The 16,846-nt window shown below is 46.8% G+C and overlaps 4 protein-coding genes across 9 annotated transcripts; 2 read left to right on the top strand and 2 right to left on the bottom strand.

Moving 5' to 3' along the window:
- Window positions 1-1,134: 1,134 nt before the first annotated feature.
- On the bottom strand, window positions 1,135-7,030 carry helq (helicase, POLQ like). 2 transcript variants are annotated; one of them, XM_029169097.3, is made up of 18 exons: window positions 6,498-7,030; window positions 5,607-6,243; window positions 5,192-5,370; window positions 4,906-5,106; window positions 4,754-4,826; window positions 4,579-4,676; window positions 4,379-4,477; window positions 3,774-3,919; window positions 3,460-3,699; window positions 3,222-3,363; window positions 3,011-3,115; window positions 2,725-2,932; window positions 2,288-2,445; window positions 2,113-2,211; window positions 1,808-1,918; window positions 1,619-1,732; window positions 1,344-1,478; window positions 1,135-1,271 (listed from the first exon to the last, which is right to left on the bottom strand). In XM_029169097.3, exons 1-18 carry the CDS (start codon window positions 6,639-6,641, stop codon window positions 1,152-1,154), a joined length of 3,009 nt encoding a protein of 1,002 aa, XP_029024930.1. In that variant the 5' UTR covers window positions 6,642-7,030; the 3' UTR covers window positions 1,135-1,151. The 2 variants fall into 2 exon arrangements, with proteins under 2 accessions (XP_029024930.1, XP_029024929.1); XM_029169096.3 differs by having other exon boundaries at window positions 1,808-1,981; window positions 6,498-7,029.
- A 759-nt stretch (window positions 7,031-7,789) lies between these two features.
- On the top strand, window positions 7,790-9,086 carry mrps18c (mitochondrial ribosomal protein S18C). Of its 2 annotated transcripts, none has more exons than XM_029169103.3 (6): window positions 7,790-7,924; window positions 8,082-8,134; window positions 8,372-8,455; window positions 8,522-8,616; window positions 8,700-8,759; window positions 8,904-9,086. In XM_029169103.3, exons 1-6 carry the CDS (start codon window positions 7,864-7,866, stop codon window positions 8,944-8,946), a joined length of 396 nt encoding a protein of 131 aa, XP_029024936.1. In that variant the 5' UTR covers window positions 7,790-7,863; the 3' UTR covers window positions 8,947-9,086. The 2 variants fall into 2 exon arrangements, with proteins under 2 accessions (XP_029024936.1, XP_029024937.1); XM_029169104.3 differs by having other exon boundaries at window positions 7,793-7,924; window positions 8,559-8,616.
- A 1-nt stretch (window position 9,087) lies between these two features.
- abraxas1 (abraxas 1, BRCA1 A complex subunit) lies at window positions 9,088-11,687 on the bottom strand. Its single transcript, XM_029169102.3, has 9 exons — window positions 11,530-11,687; window positions 11,110-11,200; window positions 10,949-10,985; window positions 10,811-10,877; window positions 10,543-10,739; window positions 10,020-10,139; window positions 9,859-9,943; window positions 9,659-9,770; window positions 9,088-9,578 (listed from the first exon to the last, which is right to left on the bottom strand). The coding sequence occupies exons 1-9, from the start codon at window positions 11,638-11,640 to the stop codon at window positions 9,298-9,300; spliced, it is 1,101 nt and encodes a 366-aa protein (XP_029024935.1). The 5' UTR covers window positions 11,641-11,687; the 3' UTR covers window positions 9,088-9,297.
- Window positions 11,688-11,714: 27 nt separating this feature from the next.
- gpat3 (glycerol-3-phosphate acyltransferase 3) lies at window positions 11,715-16,846 on the top strand. Of its 4 annotated transcripts, XM_029169098.3 has the most exons (13): window positions 11,715-11,851; window positions 12,284-12,463; window positions 12,549-12,615; window positions 13,494-13,776; window positions 14,749-14,823; window positions 14,892-14,981; window positions 15,158-15,251; window positions 15,322-15,437; window positions 15,617-15,672; window positions 15,748-15,833; window positions 16,171-16,299; window positions 16,492-16,571; window positions 16,646-16,846. In XM_029169098.3, exons 2-13 carry the CDS (start codon window positions 12,320-12,322, stop codon window positions 16,758-16,760), a joined length of 1,335 nt encoding a protein of 444 aa, XP_029024931.1. In that variant the 5' UTR covers window positions 11,715-11,851; window positions 12,284-12,319; the 3' UTR covers window positions 16,761-16,846. The 4 variants fall into 4 exon arrangements, with proteins under 4 accessions (XP_029024931.1, XP_040929095.1, XP_055369610.1 ...); XM_041073161.2 differs by lacking the exons at window positions 11,715-11,851; window positions 12,284-12,463; window positions 12,549-12,615; window positions 13,494-13,776 and adding an exon at window positions 13,952-13,970 and having other exon boundaries at window positions 14,749-14,981; XM_055513635.1 differs by lacking the exons at window positions 11,715-11,851; window positions 12,284-12,463; window positions 12,549-12,615; window positions 13,494-13,776 and adding an exon at window positions 13,977-14,427 and having other exon boundaries at window positions 14,749-14,981.

Genomic DNA, 16,846 nt, shown 5'->3' with positions numbered 1-16,846 from the left:
CCATTATAGCTTGCAAGTAACTTACAAACAATGGCGAGCTAGTAACGTTAGCGAACTAATTCTCCCCCGGTGCAACAGAAATATTCCATTCAAGCCTACTTTCACTATTAATGGCGTTTACAAGTCTTGCGGAACCTCTCTCACACTTTCTATAACAGCCCGTTCAATCTCCGCTAACGGGAGGGAGCCGGAGCTGACGGCCACGATGGCTTCATTTGACGAGTCAGATTCGAGCGGGGCTGTGCGCACTGTTTGAGCTGATCTGAGATCAGCTTAAGAGTGCGGTTTGAGGGTAGGGGTGGAGTCTAATTGCAGATTTCATGAATATTCAGTTTTACACTCGGCGAATTATTTACACTTAGAATAATTCCTCCTGTTCCTCTGCAGACTGCCCTTGGGTGTCTCCATGATATATGACCTTGGTGACACAACTGTGCCTCCTTCACTCACCTTCACTGCAGTTGTGATACGTCATGCGTCCCGTTTCTGTGGTTGTAGTTTCTCTTTGTATCTTTGTTCTGTTGTTTTCAGCTTTGTCATATCTGCGTGTTTTGGAATGGTAGTTCTTATTCTCCTTCTCATGAGAAGTTCTGTCTGACTGTATCCATTTGCAGTGGGGGCTCTCACAGCAACAGACATCAGTTTTTTCACCTTTTTTTCCCTTAGTCACGCTTCAGTAGCTGGCAGGTTGGCGATGACAGCGTCCACAGAGCTCGATCTCTTCCTCCTGCAAGTCTCCCACTCCTCCATGAAGGTGCTCTGGACAGTACATGTGCTGTTGCCATGTCCTCACCGGCCACATGAGATATCGTGAAGGAAAATCTCATAAGCCTCACGCATGCTGGCAGCTCATCCAGGCTCTTTGAGCCCAGCAGTGGCACTGAAGGCTTGTGGTCTGTATCCATCTGGAAAGTTTTCCCAATGAGAAAGTCCTGCAACCTCTCCCATATCCATGCAGAGTCTGGGGCCTCCTTGTTACGCTGCAGCGTAACAAAGCGCAAGCCACCAGTTCCAACCTGTGCCTCCCCATTTCTGAAAACTGATGGTTTGTAAATTAAAGAGAAACATTATTTAATAAGCAAATAATAAATGAGTGAATGAATGCATGTTTGTAATGAAAAAACAGACACTATGTAATCTCTAAGTCGTGTTTATTGTTTCTTTGTGGGAGCATCTAGAGGCCGAGGGGGCGGTTGTGGCAGATCTGAAGGCGTCGTCAGCAGCTCATTCACCTCCTCCTGCAGAGCTGCAGCCTTTTCATTCAGGAGCATCTAGAAGACAGAGACAAGTGTGACGAGCATCATGTCGAGCCTTTATCCTGTCTGACGAGGAAGACCACTAACTTTAGCAGAGGCCACTATCTGCTGGGCCCGTGTCCTGTATAGGTTCTCTATGGTGCTGGAGAGAAGTGCGGGGTCCGCGTTGGCCAGGTGGGTCAGCGTCTTATAGCCGGCGTTGTACAGCTGCTTGGCTCTGGACTGGAGGCACAAACAGGAAGGTGAATGTCAGGAGGTCACTTTACATCAGCGTCAAAAAAAAAATATAACACAGCTCACACTGAACAGGATCCACTTCCTGTTTCCTCATTCTACCTTATATTTTGTCTGTGCTCACTGACCTCCATGACTCCAGCCACCTCCATTAGAGGGACGAGCTCAGCAGTCACGCAGTAGCTCAGCCTCCGCGTCAGCTCAGTCAGCAGAGCTTTGAAAGGCCAGAACTCCTCCAGCTCCTAGTAAAACAAGGCACCGGGTCAGTCATCGCCTTCACAGCCTATGGATTCCACTGGACCCCACGGCGGCGCTACCTCAGTAAAGTGCAGCACACAGCAGCAGAAGGCCGAGGAGGAGCTGAGCAGCGTCTGGACGAAGCCTCGGCTCAGCTGAAACCGCTCGGCTACGCTCCAAAGGTTGGTTTCCTTCAGCAGAGAGAACAGAACCAGAGCCAAATACATCCGGGTCACCACCGCCGAGTTCACATCCTGAAACCCAGCCAAAGTTCAGCACCTCTCACACCACGGAACTGTATTCACTAGAGCAGTGTGACTCTGGACACTAACCAGCAGTGTGTAATGTTTAACTGGATCAGAACCAGTGGTCTTTCACCTCTCACCTTTTTCACCGTCTGCCCTGCAGCTTTTCGAGCAACAAAACTCTCTGGAACTCCAACTGCTGCAGACATCTTCTGCTCTGCAGCAGACAGCAGTGTGAACTGGAACAGAACAACACAGGAGGCTCACTTGGATCTGACAAGAAGTGGCTATACCGGGTCGACGGAGACTCTGTACCTGTCTGAAGTAAATCATCCAGTCGGGTCGGCACTGTGAGATCAGGTCGTAGGGCGTGACCAGGTAAACCAGGTGAAGGTAGCTGTTGAGCAGAAGACCCTCCAGGCCCTTCCACAGGTCTCTGTAGAGAACATCGCTGTAGGTCAGGTCCACAGAACCTGGAAGGTCGCAAGACACAGAACTAAGCTAAGACATAGATCAAGATCATGCTTTGAATGACAAAGCAATATATTAAACATGCTCCCTGACAACAGAAATGACTGAATCATATAAAACGAGATGATCAACTTGGAACCAGATCAATCATGATGCATGATTACGATGGATTACAACCGATTTGAGCTGTAAACCTCATGGAGCGGCTCCTGAGAGAAGCTCAGTGTCACCAGCTTTTACTGGTACTTCCTGCATGAAGTGGACAGAGGGATCTGAAGTGCCTTTGTACGTGGCCTTTCCCAGCTTGGTGACCTGCAGCGTGTTGTTGTGTTCTTCTGAGGCCACAGTGATCAGCTGCTTCTCCTTCAGGACCTCCACACTCTGTTGCACCACCTGCCACAGACTCTTCTCCACACACAGCTGCTCCTGCTGCACGGACAGCAGTGTCCCATGCAGGAACTCCCGCAGCTGATCCGAGGATGTCGCCACCTGCAACACAACAGCAGTCACCTCGTCTGCCTCAAGGCAAAGTGTTCACCAGGGTATGAAGTCTGAGGACGTGTTTACGTTCAGTCCAATGAGGGACAGGATGAGGCTCTGGAGGCCTTTTCCATCGTCGTGCATAAGGTGACTGTAACAGTTCTCAGTCGGGGAGCACACAAGAGTCTTTGTCTGCAAAATAAACATTTAAGAGTTTTAAGAGCCCCGTCCTTCACTACTGAACTACTGTACATCACACAGCCCACAGAAAGCAAACACATCATCCATCTGCAGTTACCATCTGTCTGTCCTTCTCCTGCACAATGAGGATGCTCTCTCCCACAGAGTCGATGCCCGCGCGTCCGGCCCGGCCCACCATCTGTTTGTACTGGCTCCTCTTCAGGAAGTCTGTGGCCACGTACGGAGAGCGCAGGATTACTCTGCATCAACGCAAACACAGTTCAAGTCATTCAAACCCCTGCGCCAGCGTGGCCTGAACTGCTGTCTGGAGCTTAGTTTGCAGTAATGAGACTCACCTGCGAGCAGGAAGGTTGACGCCTGCAGCCAGTGTGGAGGTGCAGGTGAGCAGGCACAGCACCCCGCTGGAGTAGGCCTCCTCCATCAGTTTCCTCTCCTCGCTGGTCAGCCCGCTGTGGTGATAGGCCAAACCAAATGGCACCGTCTTCTTGAGCACGGGACACACAGAGCCGTTCCCGCTGTCCCTCAGCTCCCGGAGGAGGATGGCCTTCTCCGCCTGCCTGTGCTGCAGAAACTCCCTGGAAGAGCCAACGGCAGCCAGTCAGTCGCTGGTGCTGGCAGCAGGGCAGTAGAGGGCGACAGCGTCACTCACTCTTTCAGATACTTGCAGATCATTCCAGCCACGTTCTCACAGTTCTTCTTCGTGGGACAGAAAACAAGGCAGGAATGTGTCGGAATGACCTCAGTCACCAAAGCAATGATGTGATCTGGGTCGATCCTCTGCATGGCACCAGAGTACTGAGCAGCAGTCAGACCAGACGAGAGCTCAGCGATGTAAAAAAGTGCAGTTTATCAAAAGTACAAAACGAAAGAAACACTGAACAGATCGCACATCACTATAAATCCGAAGGATCTGTTAGTTGAAGTTGGAATAGGGCAGTATTCCTATCAGTTTGGAGTTACTGGGAGCCACAGAGAACTACTGGGAACTACTGGAGCCACTCGAAGCTACAGGCAGTCAAGTAAGGAGACCTGCGTCTCCTGGGAAGTACTGGAGTTTTTAAACAGAGCCTGTTCCTCCTACATCACTAAGCAGATTCAAAGCCTGGACGCAGACACTGACATGTTCAGTCTCAGTTATCTGAGTATAAATCGAGTATAAATTTGAAAGGAGACTGAATGGAAGCAGGGTTAAAACAGAACTGTGAGGAGGCTCCTGCTCCTAGATGATGGAGAGCCACATATATCACGTCTTACCTTAAAGTTGAGAGCGCGAGAGAACTTGAAACACTCCTCCTCCCGTGGGTCCACTTCATAGATGCTGTCCCTCAGCTTAACATATTCCTTCAGCTGCACCTGCAGGAACGAAGGAGGAGGAGCTTGGTACAGGTCAAACTCTGCCACATCAACCAAAGTCATTGTTACAGCTTCTCAGTGTGACTTTCGGAGAAACCTACAGGCCTGAAGTCGTTTGTGTAGTTTTCAGCTTTCAGAAACATCTGCAGGTCCCTGATGTTTCCCAGAGTAGCGCTCATTCCTATGATCTGAGTTGTTTCTGGAGAATAGGTGACAACCATCATTAATGTCAGATGGTTGATGTAAAGCATAAGGCGATGGAAGAAAAGAACGTACTGCTGGTATAAAGGACTTTAGCTAGCGTCATCTCAATGGTTGCTCCTCTGCTGCCATCACCCAGCATGTGAAGCTGAACAGGAAATAAACAAACTCTGTTAAACCTCATTTTGCTTAATTTGACAACGTACAAACAGAGAGTGTGTTTGGACCTCGTCAACCACGGTCAGCCCAAGCTTTTCTATCCGGTTGGTCTCTATCAGGGAGTTTACGAGGCTGTGGGCCTTCTCTATGGTAGCGATGTACAGGGAGCTCTTGTTTGTCCTCTTCACCGGGGGAAACCTGCCCTTGCTGCCCGCGTACTCCTCCACCATGAAGTCCAGCTCCAAACCAAAGCTCGCCAAGCCACGAACCTGCAAAGTACCAGGGAGTGGCTTGAGGTAAGGCTTATCTGTATGTACACAGCCCCACTGGCTGGTCGCTGCCTGCGCTCACTACCTTCTCCTGCACCAGTGAGATGTAGGGCAGGATGAACAGACAGTCCCTCTTCCTGCACAGCAGCTCTTTCAGGATGAGGATTTCTGCCACAAGGGTTTTCCCTCCGCTAGTGGGAAGGGAGTAGATCAGATTCCTCCTTTGCTGAACACAGTCCAGGTTTAGACATGTCTCCTGCCAATCTGAAGAAGATGACTAGGATGAAGAGCAAGTTCCAATAAAGCAGGACATCAACAGATCAACTGATTCAACGCCTAACCTTTGTGAGTGAGTAAATTAAATGTTTGTGGGTTTAAGATGGAAATGTCTGAATTTCACACACTGCATAGACTAAGCTCATGGATTACTTACCGTCTATAACTATACACTGTATTTTAATGCTGGCTCTACTCAATCTTTATTCTGTGTTTGATCTCACCATATAATTTCCTGATTCCTCTGAGTTTGTACATCAGGTCTTTGACTTTGGTGGGGAGTCCAAAGAAGGGCCCCAGGTCGGGACTCTCAGCAGAGACCGTCTCCATAGCCTGCATGGCGACGCTGATCTCCTCTGAAACCACAGCTTCTTTTAAAACCACAGAGCGAGAAATGTTTGTAGGAGCAGAGGCGTTACAGAGCATTGTCGTCTTCAGATGATCCGACACGCTCCTCCTCACGCTGCGTCGCCTGTGTGCGTTAGCTTCTGTGTTTGTCTGTGTTTCAGTCCTGTCTGTGGTTCGGGATGGAGTAGAGGTTTGATTTCTCTCCTGTAATCTGCTCCTCTTTACACTTTCATCAATTTGTTCTAGATAATGAAGCTGGCTGCTTGGTAATTCCTCCAGGTGCTCATCTTGAAGATCGTCCAGGATGGAGTCAGTGAGAGTCTCAGTCCAGCGTTGTTTCCCAGCGTTTGATGGCTGCAGACTTGTGTAGTCCTGCTGATCCACATCGGTGTAAGTTGTGCTCTGATGCTTTCGCTGTCTTTCATGTTCTACACCGTCCAGCTTTGCCAGCAGAGAGCTGTCATCCAGGATGCTGTCGTAGCCGCCAAACAGATCCTCACTGTCACTGAAGCACTGGCAGCAGAGCACAGCAGCGTTCAGTCACAGCTACGCTTCCATCACTGCTAAATATTCACCCCATATTAAATCATTACTACACTTTATGCAACTTACAGCACAGATGTTCAACATTATCCTAAAAATACAAGTTAAATACATTCTTACAAAAGAATGAACGTGGTGAAACCTGAATGCGTTAGATTTGTGCAGAAGAACCATGTGGAACATCTGACTGGTAGTTACGTCATCTCGACCCTGGTTTCTTTTACCTCCACAGGTTTGACATCAGCCATGAGCCTCCTGTTCTGGGGACTTTTACCTTCTCGGCGCTTTTTTAAAGGTGTCAGGTGAGTCCTCGTGACCCTCGACCTCTTTCTCGTGGAAACTCTTCTCACCTTAAGTTCAACATTCATCCCGTTGATGCTACATGCTAACAGGCTCCGCTGATCAACGAGTCATGTCCACAGAGCTAATAAACAGAAGGTTCTGCTACAGGCCCACAAAGCTCGGTACCACATTAAACTCTGACTCCATGTTGTTCTGAATACTTTACAAAACATAAAAAACTAAAAGTTTGGTTTGGAGTTAGCTTAACTTCATCTACTACGACGTGAAAAAGTACACAATCACTACAGTTTACACACAAACGTCCAAAGAAATAATGACAGGTTTGCGGATAAAATAACACGTTAAACTCGCCACGGTTCGTTGCCTTCAGTTCTTTGTAAATTTTCTCAGAAGCATGAAGAACCCAGTGCACATCATTCAAAAACCGTCACTATCGTTTTTGACAAGAGAGATATCCTACATCACTTCTGTTTTCGGTTCGAGGTTTAGCTAATAACGGTCGACCTGTTTGTTTTTCTCAATTTATTTTGGGACGACTACCCATGCGATTAACAAATGTTCATTACATACATTATCTATGAATTAGGACTGTACATAAAACTCCTTAGGTTGGTTATAATGTTTACTTGACCGAACACACGCCGTATTTTTCTTTAGTGGTTTTATTTAAGCTAATGCTAGCCAGAGGTCCTGCTTTGGTACTCCGTACTGGAATGATTTATATCTTGACCTACTACTTAGCTCTTTGACAAGAGTAACGAGAAACAGTTTCCGACATAAAACATGATTTCAGAACCAGTAAAAATGCAGTTATGTCATAGACAAACTGCAAAACAAAAACAGAACAAAATAGATCAAAACAAATATTTAATTTAGGTTATTTATGTGACATTTGCGATTAACTTTGTTTGTGAAACTTGTTTGACCTGGATCTAAATGTTTCTTTAACTATACAGAGATGAGCTGTTACAAAAAAACAGCATTATAACTCAGAGTAATAATAGCAAGTCAAGGGTGCAAAATGAAACTATTTTAAGGTCATAATTAAGATCTACAATTATCAGACATCTATTGATTTCCTAAGAAAACATAACACATTTTTAATGAATGACTTCTGAACTGTTATTGTATAGATTTTCTGTTCTTTTTCATAAACAATCTCACCATATAAACACATTTATATGAATTTAAGGAGGCTTTGCAATAACTGGGAACTATGTTAGAAATAGGATCAACCGGAGGATATATTCTAGTGTTGTACAATATCCGGTCTTGTGTCAAGTCAAAATGTTGTTTCAGAGAGCATTCCAGAGGCTGAATTTTATTTTATCCCAACGTGGAAACACGAGTAAGTCTGATTAGACTCATATGTGGATTTATTACATTTTATTAAATTAGTTATTAAACGTAAATATTGCTGCTTGTTTTCTCTGAAACAGACGCTGCTAATGCTAATTACCGCACCAGCTAACGACATCTTATGAACCCACCATTTATGTTTTCAGGTTTAAAAAGTCTGACCACCGCTTCAAATGTCGTCCGACAGAAAGATGACGCGGTAGGAATGAACCACAGACAAATAACACAACAAATACCGTCTGGTTTTATAAAGTACTACGCAAGTAGCTTTTAATACAAACACTCACTAGTTACTCGTGTGATACTAAGTTATGTGTAGTAACTGTATATATATATATATATATATATATATATATATTAATATATATATATATATATATATATATATATATATATATATATATATATATATATGGTTTATTTGATCTTCCTTCAGATTGTAAAGATGGAAAATCCGTACAAAGAATCGTACAAAGGATGCATCCTCTGCAGCGTCACAGTGGACTATAAAAACATTCAGGTAAGCGACTCTCTGTCTTGTTTAAAGATGAGGAAAAAGTCTAAACGACATGTCAACTGAAACTAGACTCAGAAAATAAAGCTACTCAACGCCTCCTCTTCAGCTGCTGTCTCAGTTCATCTCCCCTCACACAGGCAGGATCTACGGACGACACATCACAGGTAAGCAGCTGCAAGTCAGGATATAATGTCTTTGTGTTCTGCTACAGAACTTAACCAATTAATACACTCGTTTTGTTTTTCAGGCCTGTGTGGGAGAAAACAAAAGGAAATTTCAAAAGCTATAAAGAAAGCTCACTCGCTGGGTTTGTCTGCTTAGAATCTTTAACGCTGGTTCAGTTAAATTCCAGATTTGAATTCGGGCATTTTCAAATCTTAAAGTGTATCTTAACTTCTGCCATAATTGGCTTTTTGCAGGGATTGATTTCTGATTTCTTCTGTCCTTCCAGGTTTTATGTCAGTGACACACAAACATCCACAGTTCATGAGTGACCCAAACATCTGTGGCATCAAACATCTGGATTAATCTGTGTGTCAATTCTCTCCAGGTTTATTTAATTTACAATTTGAAGTAAATTGTATGTATGTTTAGTTTGAGTTACCTGTTAACCAATAAACAGCCTTGTAGGCTACTGAGAGTCTCAAACATTTTTATTAAAAAGACATTTATCAAACAGTTCTGAGAATATACAAACCATCAAACTGCATTTCAAGGCCAGTGTCTTGTTATATCATCATCATCATCATCTGGGGTTAAAACAACTTTAGAGTGTAAATGACCAACAGGAGCCAACTAAAAACATTAGATTAGAGTTTGTATAATCGGTCAATGTCTGATTTCTATCAGGACCTACTCTTCCTGCGTTTGCTCTCCCTCCCCGGTGGTGTTGCTTTTAGTCTTTTCCGACAGTTTGTCCTATTGGAACTCCGCAGCAGTGTTTCCTGTGTGTCTGAGTTTGTCACCGCTGTGTGTTGGCCCTGCTCAGAGGCGCAGCAGCCGTCGGCCACAGGAAATGCATCCAATGTTAACGTCTGTGTGTGGAACAGAGGAGACCAGGCGAACAGAGCTCTAACGGCCTCGTGCAGCCGCAGGTTGTTTTTCTCTCGGTCAGGTCCACCATCGTCTGGCCATAGAAAACATCATCATCATCATCACAGGAACCACCATCTCTCAAAGTAAAATGAAAACTAATAAATGCTGTACCTCCTGCTGTGTCCTGCTCTGTCCTCTCTCTGACTCGACCCCTGAGAGCTGAGACTTCAGCCTGCAGCGTTTCCACCAGGCGCTCACTCTTCTCCACGTCTCTGCACGTTTTCTGTCCAACCCAAGCAAACATAACGTAACAAGCAAGTAACGCAGCAGGAAGGCGGAACTCTGTTTCAAACACGTCCCCTGTTCCTCACCTGCAGCTCCAATTGCAAGGACTCATTCATCTTATTCACCTCGTTAACTTCTCTCAGCAGCCCGTTGGACGAGAAGAACTTTGACCTGCAGCGGCACAAGACCACAGTTAGAGCAACAGCAGGTCACAGTGAAAAGTGATCTGAACTGTTCATAATCATACCCATGTTTCTTCATGGTGGCGTTATAACCTACAGCAGAGCATGGAGCTGACACCTTCCAGTACGCTAGCTGCTCCAGCAAACCCAGGTTGTTGACCAGCACAGGAACGTTGATGAACTGCCTTAATGGAAAAAGAACATGACTTGAGAACAGACGCTGCAGCGTCACTGATGTTTACAATAAGCAGCAGGAGTACTTTCATTCTGATGTCTGTGTCTGACCTGAGCTGTAGCCTCTGGCCACAGTCAGTGTCTAAGACTGAAGCAGTGACTATAGAGGCTGAACACACCTGATCCTGAATCAGATGATCGGTATTACACTACATGAAACAAACCTGATTGTGTGCATCATGTTTCCATCTTCTCTAATAGCAGGATGTTCTGCTTTTCTAGTTTGCCACTATATTTCAGAATATTTATATTAATTTAATTTAATTTAGGTTGAGCATTATTGTTTCATCAACAAGTCTATAGAATAATAGAAGATAATTGTGTAAACTCTTTAATGTTGCTGTGTGTGACCACCTGCTGCGGGAGATGAAGGCAGCGTACTCCATCCTGTGGGTGGAACCAGCAGGGGTCAGCTTACTTGGTGTCAGCAGCACAAAGATAATGTGTGGGTTGGACAGAGCGATCTTCAGATTCTCATGGACGACCTTCTCTCTGAAACTCATTTGTTGCTCTGTGTTCCTGCGCTGTCTGTACCAACCGATCACCTGATCCTGACATGCAGAAAAAACTCACTAAACGATGAACGTTGGAATTAATTCAAAACACTGGTGAAGTTTCTCACCTGCTTATTGTCTGCCAGGATGTTATTGAGAGTTTCCATATCTAGTGCTCCGACGCTGTTGTAGAAGCTACAACATCACAACACAAATATTAAAAGACTAAACACGTCCTGTAGGGACTCTGCAGATCCAGTTCTCACCTGTTCAGTTTGTGGCAGGTTATGTGTTTGTGGACATCTGGTGAAGAAAGACACAACTTTACTGAGTGTGTACTACACCGTGGAAGTGAAGTTTGGATCCTGCAGCCTCATAAAAGTACACATAGTATTATGAAGTCAGTGATGGGACTTGATCAACGTACTGTACGTCTCCTCGATGTGGATGTGATCTGCCTGAGTGTCACTGATGGTGACCTGCTCTTCAAACTTACTCTCTCCAAGTATCAGACCTTCCTGTCGAGACACACACTGGGTCACAGCTCTAATATTCTAATGATGATTTGATTTGTTAACTTATACATAACAGGCAGCAGACTCCACTATATCTTACTGACTTTAACTATATATCATAATTATAAATGTTTGCCCATAGGCGCAGTTTATTGGTAAAGGTTCCTGGTAAAGTGCAGCGGGAGCTTCAGGTTCAGTAAGTTACTCTACACGCTTTCACCTGTCAACCATTCACCGCCAGTAGACACTAGCTTCCTGTAGCTTCTCCGTTAGCCGCGAACCTCGCTCCACTGAACATGCGCTAACATTTTGTGAGTGGATCCATTTCTCACCACGTCGGAGTCGCTGTTGACGTGATGAAACACGAGAGAGGCTAGAACTATCCCGGACACACGCACCGTGGGCTCCGCCATGCTGCTTGTCGTCGAACAATATCGAAACATGAAGGGCTTCACCAAAGCGCAGCGATGCGCAGCCGCAGTGAAGTCCTGCGTTTGTCTTGCGCAGTTCGACGGTGGGAAGCCTCAGCAGGGGCGTGGTTAAAACAAACCAGTGACCTGTCTTTACCGGACACACACTCATAAATAACATACACACACACAAATAACACACACAGGCGCCTTAAACAACTGTGACTGACTCGTTCAAGCGCAGGTATTTATTACAACTATACGACCGGAACCGCCCGTGTCAATTCAGTTTCAGATCGAATAACGGTTCGCTCTCAGTCCTTACGCAACAATATTAAGAAAGTTAAAGTACTTGTTTGGGCATCAGACGCGTTTATTCACTTGTAGATCAAGTTATTAAGTCTAGAAATCCAACAGTTCAGCAGTTGCGGTATTAAGGGTCTGAAACTCTCTTTATGTTGATTAGTTATTGGTTCATTGATTTATTGATTTGGATTATTCTGTACCTATGTCGTTTCAACCAAAATGCAAACGTGTCTAATAAATGTATGTTGGAGTGAATATGTGATATTCACCTGTAGCTACTGCAAACGTAGCAGGAAAGAAAGCTCTGTTACCTTCCATGACTGTGTAACTGATGTGATGTGGTGTCTCTGGTTCTGTCCGACCCGTCCAGATGATGGTGTGACCTCGGAGCAGGCCTGTGTCAGCCATGGAGGACCTGAGGTGTGTGGCCATGGCTGGGTTGCAGCTGTGGCTGTTTGTGGTGGTGTTCCTCATCACGCTGCCTGCTATGTTTGGTCTCTCGCTGGGAGTCACTGGGTTCTACATCCGCATACTGGTCTGGCTCCTGGAGGTAGATGAGGCAGAGCGGCTCTGCCCTTTTAACCTACTGAGGCTTGGGAAACTGGCCGAGCTCACCAGAATGTGTCTGTTTGTAGTGGGCCACGCTGCGGATCCAGAGAGGACGACGGGAGCAGCCCAGTGAGCCTTGCCCTTTGCTCAGCGGTGAGTCCAGTTAGAGGTTGAAGGTACACAGACAGACGCTCACACACCACCTTTGAGTTCACCCGGCACTGGACTTTAAACGGGCCGGCTGAGTCCATTTAAGGGGATGTGTGCCAGAGAGTGACCAGGACACATAAACACAGGCAATGATAAAAGCAGAGGCCGTGAGAGCCGACTGACATGAGACAGTCATGGGGGAAGCTGAGGTTCTGACTGTGAGAGACAGCTCTGATCATGTGATCCACTCGTCAGTTCAGCGTCTGATGAAACACTGGCCTCAGGATGATGTAACGACGGGTTGGGTAACTTCAGCCAAACGGAGAGTTTACTGAAAGCTCGGACATGTCTGTGTTCAGGACCAACTCGCTAAACACGAAGCCTGTGTGGCCGGTGGTTCTGTTGGACTCATTCTGCGCTCACAGCCTCGTGATCCTCAGACATAGCAACACTCTGTTCTGCTGCCGCTTTAATCCAGGTCAGGCTGTGGAAGGAGGCAGAGTAATGATTAGCCACAGATCAGCTGATTCCTACTGTGTGGTTAGAATAAAACATGTAGATGGACATGGTCAGAACCGAGACACTGGGTCAGAGCTACATGTCAGGACAGCAAACGTCTGTAGGTTCAAAAACTGAATACAAGACCACAAACTGGATAAAACATGTAACTTCTGCTTGCTCATTGTTCCTTGTTTTGGGCCCCACCGTTTGGGGTGTGGTCTAAATGGGTGTGGTTCATTCCTGTTCAGTTCTATTGTGTAGTCTATTGTCATTGCCATTCACACCTGAACGACCAGTACCAAGGTTGGTACTCCGGAGCCCAAGAGGCTGCTGTCTAATGTTGTTTTTTGTTGAATGCTGTTTGTTGTTTGTGGTCTGAGGCCTCATCCAGCGAACAGGCAGCTCCATGAAGGACGACCTGCTGCAGCTGCGTAGCTCTGACTCGCTGGACGGCTTCGCCCTGAGCGACGCTGTCTTCTTCTGCTCCAGAGGCCTGGAGAGCATCGTGGATGACCAGGTGACCCAACGCTTCTCCTCCCAGGAACTGGACTCCTGGAACCTTCTCACTCGCACCAACCAGAACTTCCGCTACATCAGTCTGCGTCTTACCATCATCTGGGTCATCGGCGTCTTCATGCGTTACTGCATCCTTCTTCCGCTCAGGTCAGTGGTTCAGTCTCATTTCAATGACTGTGGAATGACAATGGTTCCTGTTGAGTCCTGTCGGGTCCTGTTGGTTCCGGTTGGATCCTGATAGTTCCTGTTTGTTCCTGTCAGGTCTTGATGGTTCCTGTTGGTTCCTGTCGGATCCTGATAGTTCCTGTCGGGTCACAGTCAGGTCCTGAAGGTTCCTGATGGTTTGTGTCAGTTCCTGTTGGATCCTGATAGTTCCTGTTAGTTCCTGTCGGGTCCTGATGGTTCCTGTCAGTTCCTGATAGTTTTTGTTAGTTTCTGTTGAGTCCTGATGGTTCTTGTCGGGTCCTAATGGTTCCTGTCGGATCCTGATAGTTTGTGTTAGCTCCTGCCAGGTCCTGTACGGTCCTGATGGTTGTGTCGTTTCCTGTTGGGTCCTGTCAGATCCTGTAAGTTCCTGTTGGGTCCTGATGCTTCTTGTTGGGTCCTGATGGTTCCTGTTGGATCCTGATAGTTTGTGTTAGCTCCTGTCGCGTCCTGTTCGGTCCTGATGGTTGTGTCGTTTCCTGTTGGGTCCTGTCAGATCCTGTAATTCCTGTTGGGTCCTGATGGTTCCTGATGGTTCCAGATGGTCCCTGTCGGTTCCTGTCGGATCCTGATGGTCCCTGTCGGATCTTGATGGTTTGTGTTGGGTCCTGACAGATCCTGATAGTATCTGGATTCTATGGATCCCGATGCTACCTGTTAGTTCCTGTTGGGTCCAATGGTTTATATTGGTTCCTGTTGGGTCCTGTCTGATCTTGATAGTTCCTGTTAGTGTCTTATGGATCCTGATGGTTCCTGTCAGTCCCTGTCTGGTCCTGTTGGATCCTGATGGTTCCTGCTGGGTCCTGATGGTTCCTTCCCGGTCCTGTCAGGTCCTGATGGTTCCTGTCGGTCAGAATCTTTTGATGTAACTGTAATAAGGCGTAATGGTGTGCCCTCTCCGTCATGGCCCTGCAGGATTACTCTGGCCGTGATGGGCCTCTCGTGGCTCGTGATCGGAACCACCCTGGTCGGGTTCCTGTCGGAGAGCAGGTGTGGGAGCCCTTCACACATCGACCTCTTCATGTAAAGTCGCCTCGTTCTAACTGTTTGTGGGTCAGTCTGAAGAGTTGGCTGAGTGAACTGGTCCATCTGACCTGCTACCGGATCTGTGCCAGAGGACTGTCAGCCACCATCCGCTACCACAACAGGTCCGTTACCACACAGACATGTATAGTCCTTCAGGTACCGGTCCAAGGTACGTCTGCTCTGTTTACTTCTTTGAAGTAGTGCCTGGTTCTGGTGGCTCCTGTGGTATGGGGGGTGATTCTTCTAACAGAGACACTATTGGTACCTGTAGCACTAACGGAGCCATGTGTATCTGTAGAGAGAACCGTCCGAGGACAGGCGGCATCTGTGTGGCCAACCACACGACCCCAATCGACGTGGTGATCCTTGCCAACGACCGCTGCTATGCTATGGTGAGTGTGGGCCCACAGCAGGTCACACGTCTGGTGGCCCCATGACACGGCTGCTACCTGTCACCTGCAGGTGGGTCAAATCCACGGAGGCCTGATGGGCATCATGCAGAGGTCCATGCTGAGGTCCTGTCCTCATGTTTGGTTTGAGAGGTCTGAGATGAAAGACCGTCACGCAGTGACAAGAAGGTGAGTGGCGATGTGGACCCTTTAAAGCCGGGTTCAAGAACAATTTAGACAGAACAATAGGTTCAGAACTGAACAGTGGAGAAACTGAATTAGAGTGAATCTGAAAGAGACAATGAGAGGCTATAGAAGCTCTCCTTCATGTGACGTGAACCTGAAGCCTTCTCCTCTTTATGCTGCAGGCTGAGGGCTCACGTTGCAGCTCAGACCAAACTTCCCATCCTCATTTTTCCTGAAGGTCAGTGTTTGCAGCTGAAGATGTGAAAACTTTGAAGCTGTTTTTAACTTCTGCCCATGACTGCGTCTCCAACAGGAACCTGCGTCAACAATACTTCGGTCATGATGTTCAAGAAAGGAAGCTTCGAGATTGGAGGGACCATATATCCAGTTGCAATCAAGGTGAAAAGGGAACTTTAGGCCCGACCCGTTTGGTTCCGTCCTGGTGCTGCTCATGTGAACCAGGCCAAATGAATTTTGATACATTGATTAACAGTGTAAAAGTTGGTTCATTGTTCTGGTCCATAACCGGTTCTGATGACTCCACCGTCCTATTCTGGGGCAGACTGCGCCAGACTGGTTCTGGCTGTGTGACAGTGCAGTTTCCATGTTAATGGACCACGTCAGAACGATGATCGTGACAGTAGCAGTTTAAAGTCACCAGTATTCCACTGGACACAGACCCTGATGGTTCTGATGGTTCTGGTGGTTCCTTTGGACATCTGTGTGTGTGTCTCAGTACGACCCACGTTTTGGAGACGCTTTCTGGAACAGCAGCAAGTACACCATGGTGAGTTACCTGCTGAGGACCATGACCAGCTGGGCCGTGGTGGTGGACGTGTGGTACCTGCCTCCGATGAGCATACGGGTACGCGCGCACACGGTATCTCATACATACATGTACATAAACATACATACTACTGCATGTACTGCATGTACTACACCTACTGCATGTACTGCATGTACTGCATGTACTACACCTACTGCATGTACTGCATGTACTACACCTACTACATGTACTGCATCTACTACATGTACACGTACTGTACTGCTACTGCAGGTCGAGGAGGATGCAGCTCACTTTGCCAGCAGGGTGAAGTCTGCCATCGCCCGGCGTGGAGGTCTGCTGGACTTGTCCTGGTGAGAACCTGAACCATGAGTGAAGCTACCGGAGCTCTGTTGTTTTTGAGCTGCTCTTTGTGTTGCTGTCACAGGGACGGAGCTCTGAAAAGAGGCAAAGTCAAGGATTCTCTGAAGGAGGAGCAGCAGAGGATGTACAGCAGCATCATCTCCATGGGAACAGGCTGGAATGGCTCTATTCTTGTTTGACCAGCAGGAGGCAGCGTGAGACCAGGAAACCTTTTAAAGCAGATCGACTTTGTCTTTATTGATTTAATAAACACGTTTGTAGTTTT

Source organism: Betta splendens, chromosome 12 (genome assembly GCF_900634795.4).
Source record: "Betta splendens chromosome 12, fBetSpl5.4, whole genome shotgun sequence".
Lineage (NCBI taxonomy): Eukaryota > Metazoa > Chordata > Actinopteri > Anabantiformes > Osphronemidae > Betta > Betta splendens.
This window is presented reverse-complemented; position numbering and strand designations above follow the sequence as displayed.

Bases quoted from the DNA above. Each gene is read 5' to 3' on its own strand.
- mrps18c (XM_029169103.3), top strand. From the start codon at position 7,864: ATGTTGTTTCAGAGAGCATTCCAGAGGCTGAATTTTATTTTATCCCAA. The intron at 8,135-8,371 runs GTAGGAATGAAC...ATCTTCCTTCAG, and splicing joins TCCGACAGAAAGATGACGCG to ATTGTAAAGATGGAAAATCC. The intron at 8,760-8,903 runs GTTTGTCTGCTT...CTGTCCTTCCAG, and splicing joins AAAGAAAGCTCACTCGCTGG to GTTTTATGTCAGTGACACAC.
- abraxas1 (XM_029169102.3), bottom strand. From the start codon at position 11,640: ATGTTTCGATATTGTTCGACGACAAGCAGCATGGCGGAGCCCACGGTG. The intron at 10,878-10,948 runs GTGAGAACTGGA...GTGATGTTGTAG, and splicing joins ACCTGCCACAAACTGAACAG to CTTCTACAACAGCGTCGGAG. The intron at 9,771-9,858 runs GTGAGGAACAGG...TGGGTTGGACAG, and splicing joins CCTTGCAATTGGAGCTGCAG to AAAACGTGCAGAGACGTGGA.
- helq (XM_029169096.3), bottom strand. From the start codon at position 6,641: ATGAATGTTGAACTTAAGGTGAGAAGAGTTTCCACGAGAAAGAGGTCG. The intron at 4,478-4,578 runs GTAGGTTTCTCC...TCGTTCCTGCAG, and splicing joins ACACAAACGACTTCAGGCCT to GTGCAGCTGAAGGAATATGT. The intron at 1,479-1,618 runs GTCAGTGAGCAC...TTGTGCCTCCAG, and splicing joins AGGTGGCTGGAGTCATGGAG to TCCAGAGCCAAGCAGCTGTA.
- gpat3 (XM_029169098.3), top strand. From the start codon at position 12,320: ATGGAGGACCTGAGGTGTGTGGCCATGGCTGGGTTGCAGCTGTGGCTG. The intron at 14,982-15,157 runs GTCCGTTACCAC...GTGTATCTGTAG, and splicing joins ACCATCCGCTACCACAACAG to AGAGAACCGTCCGAGGACAG. The intron at 15,252-15,321 runs GTGAGTGTGGGC...TGTCACCTGCAG, and splicing joins ACGACCGCTGCTATGCTATG to GTGGGTCAAATCCACGGAGG.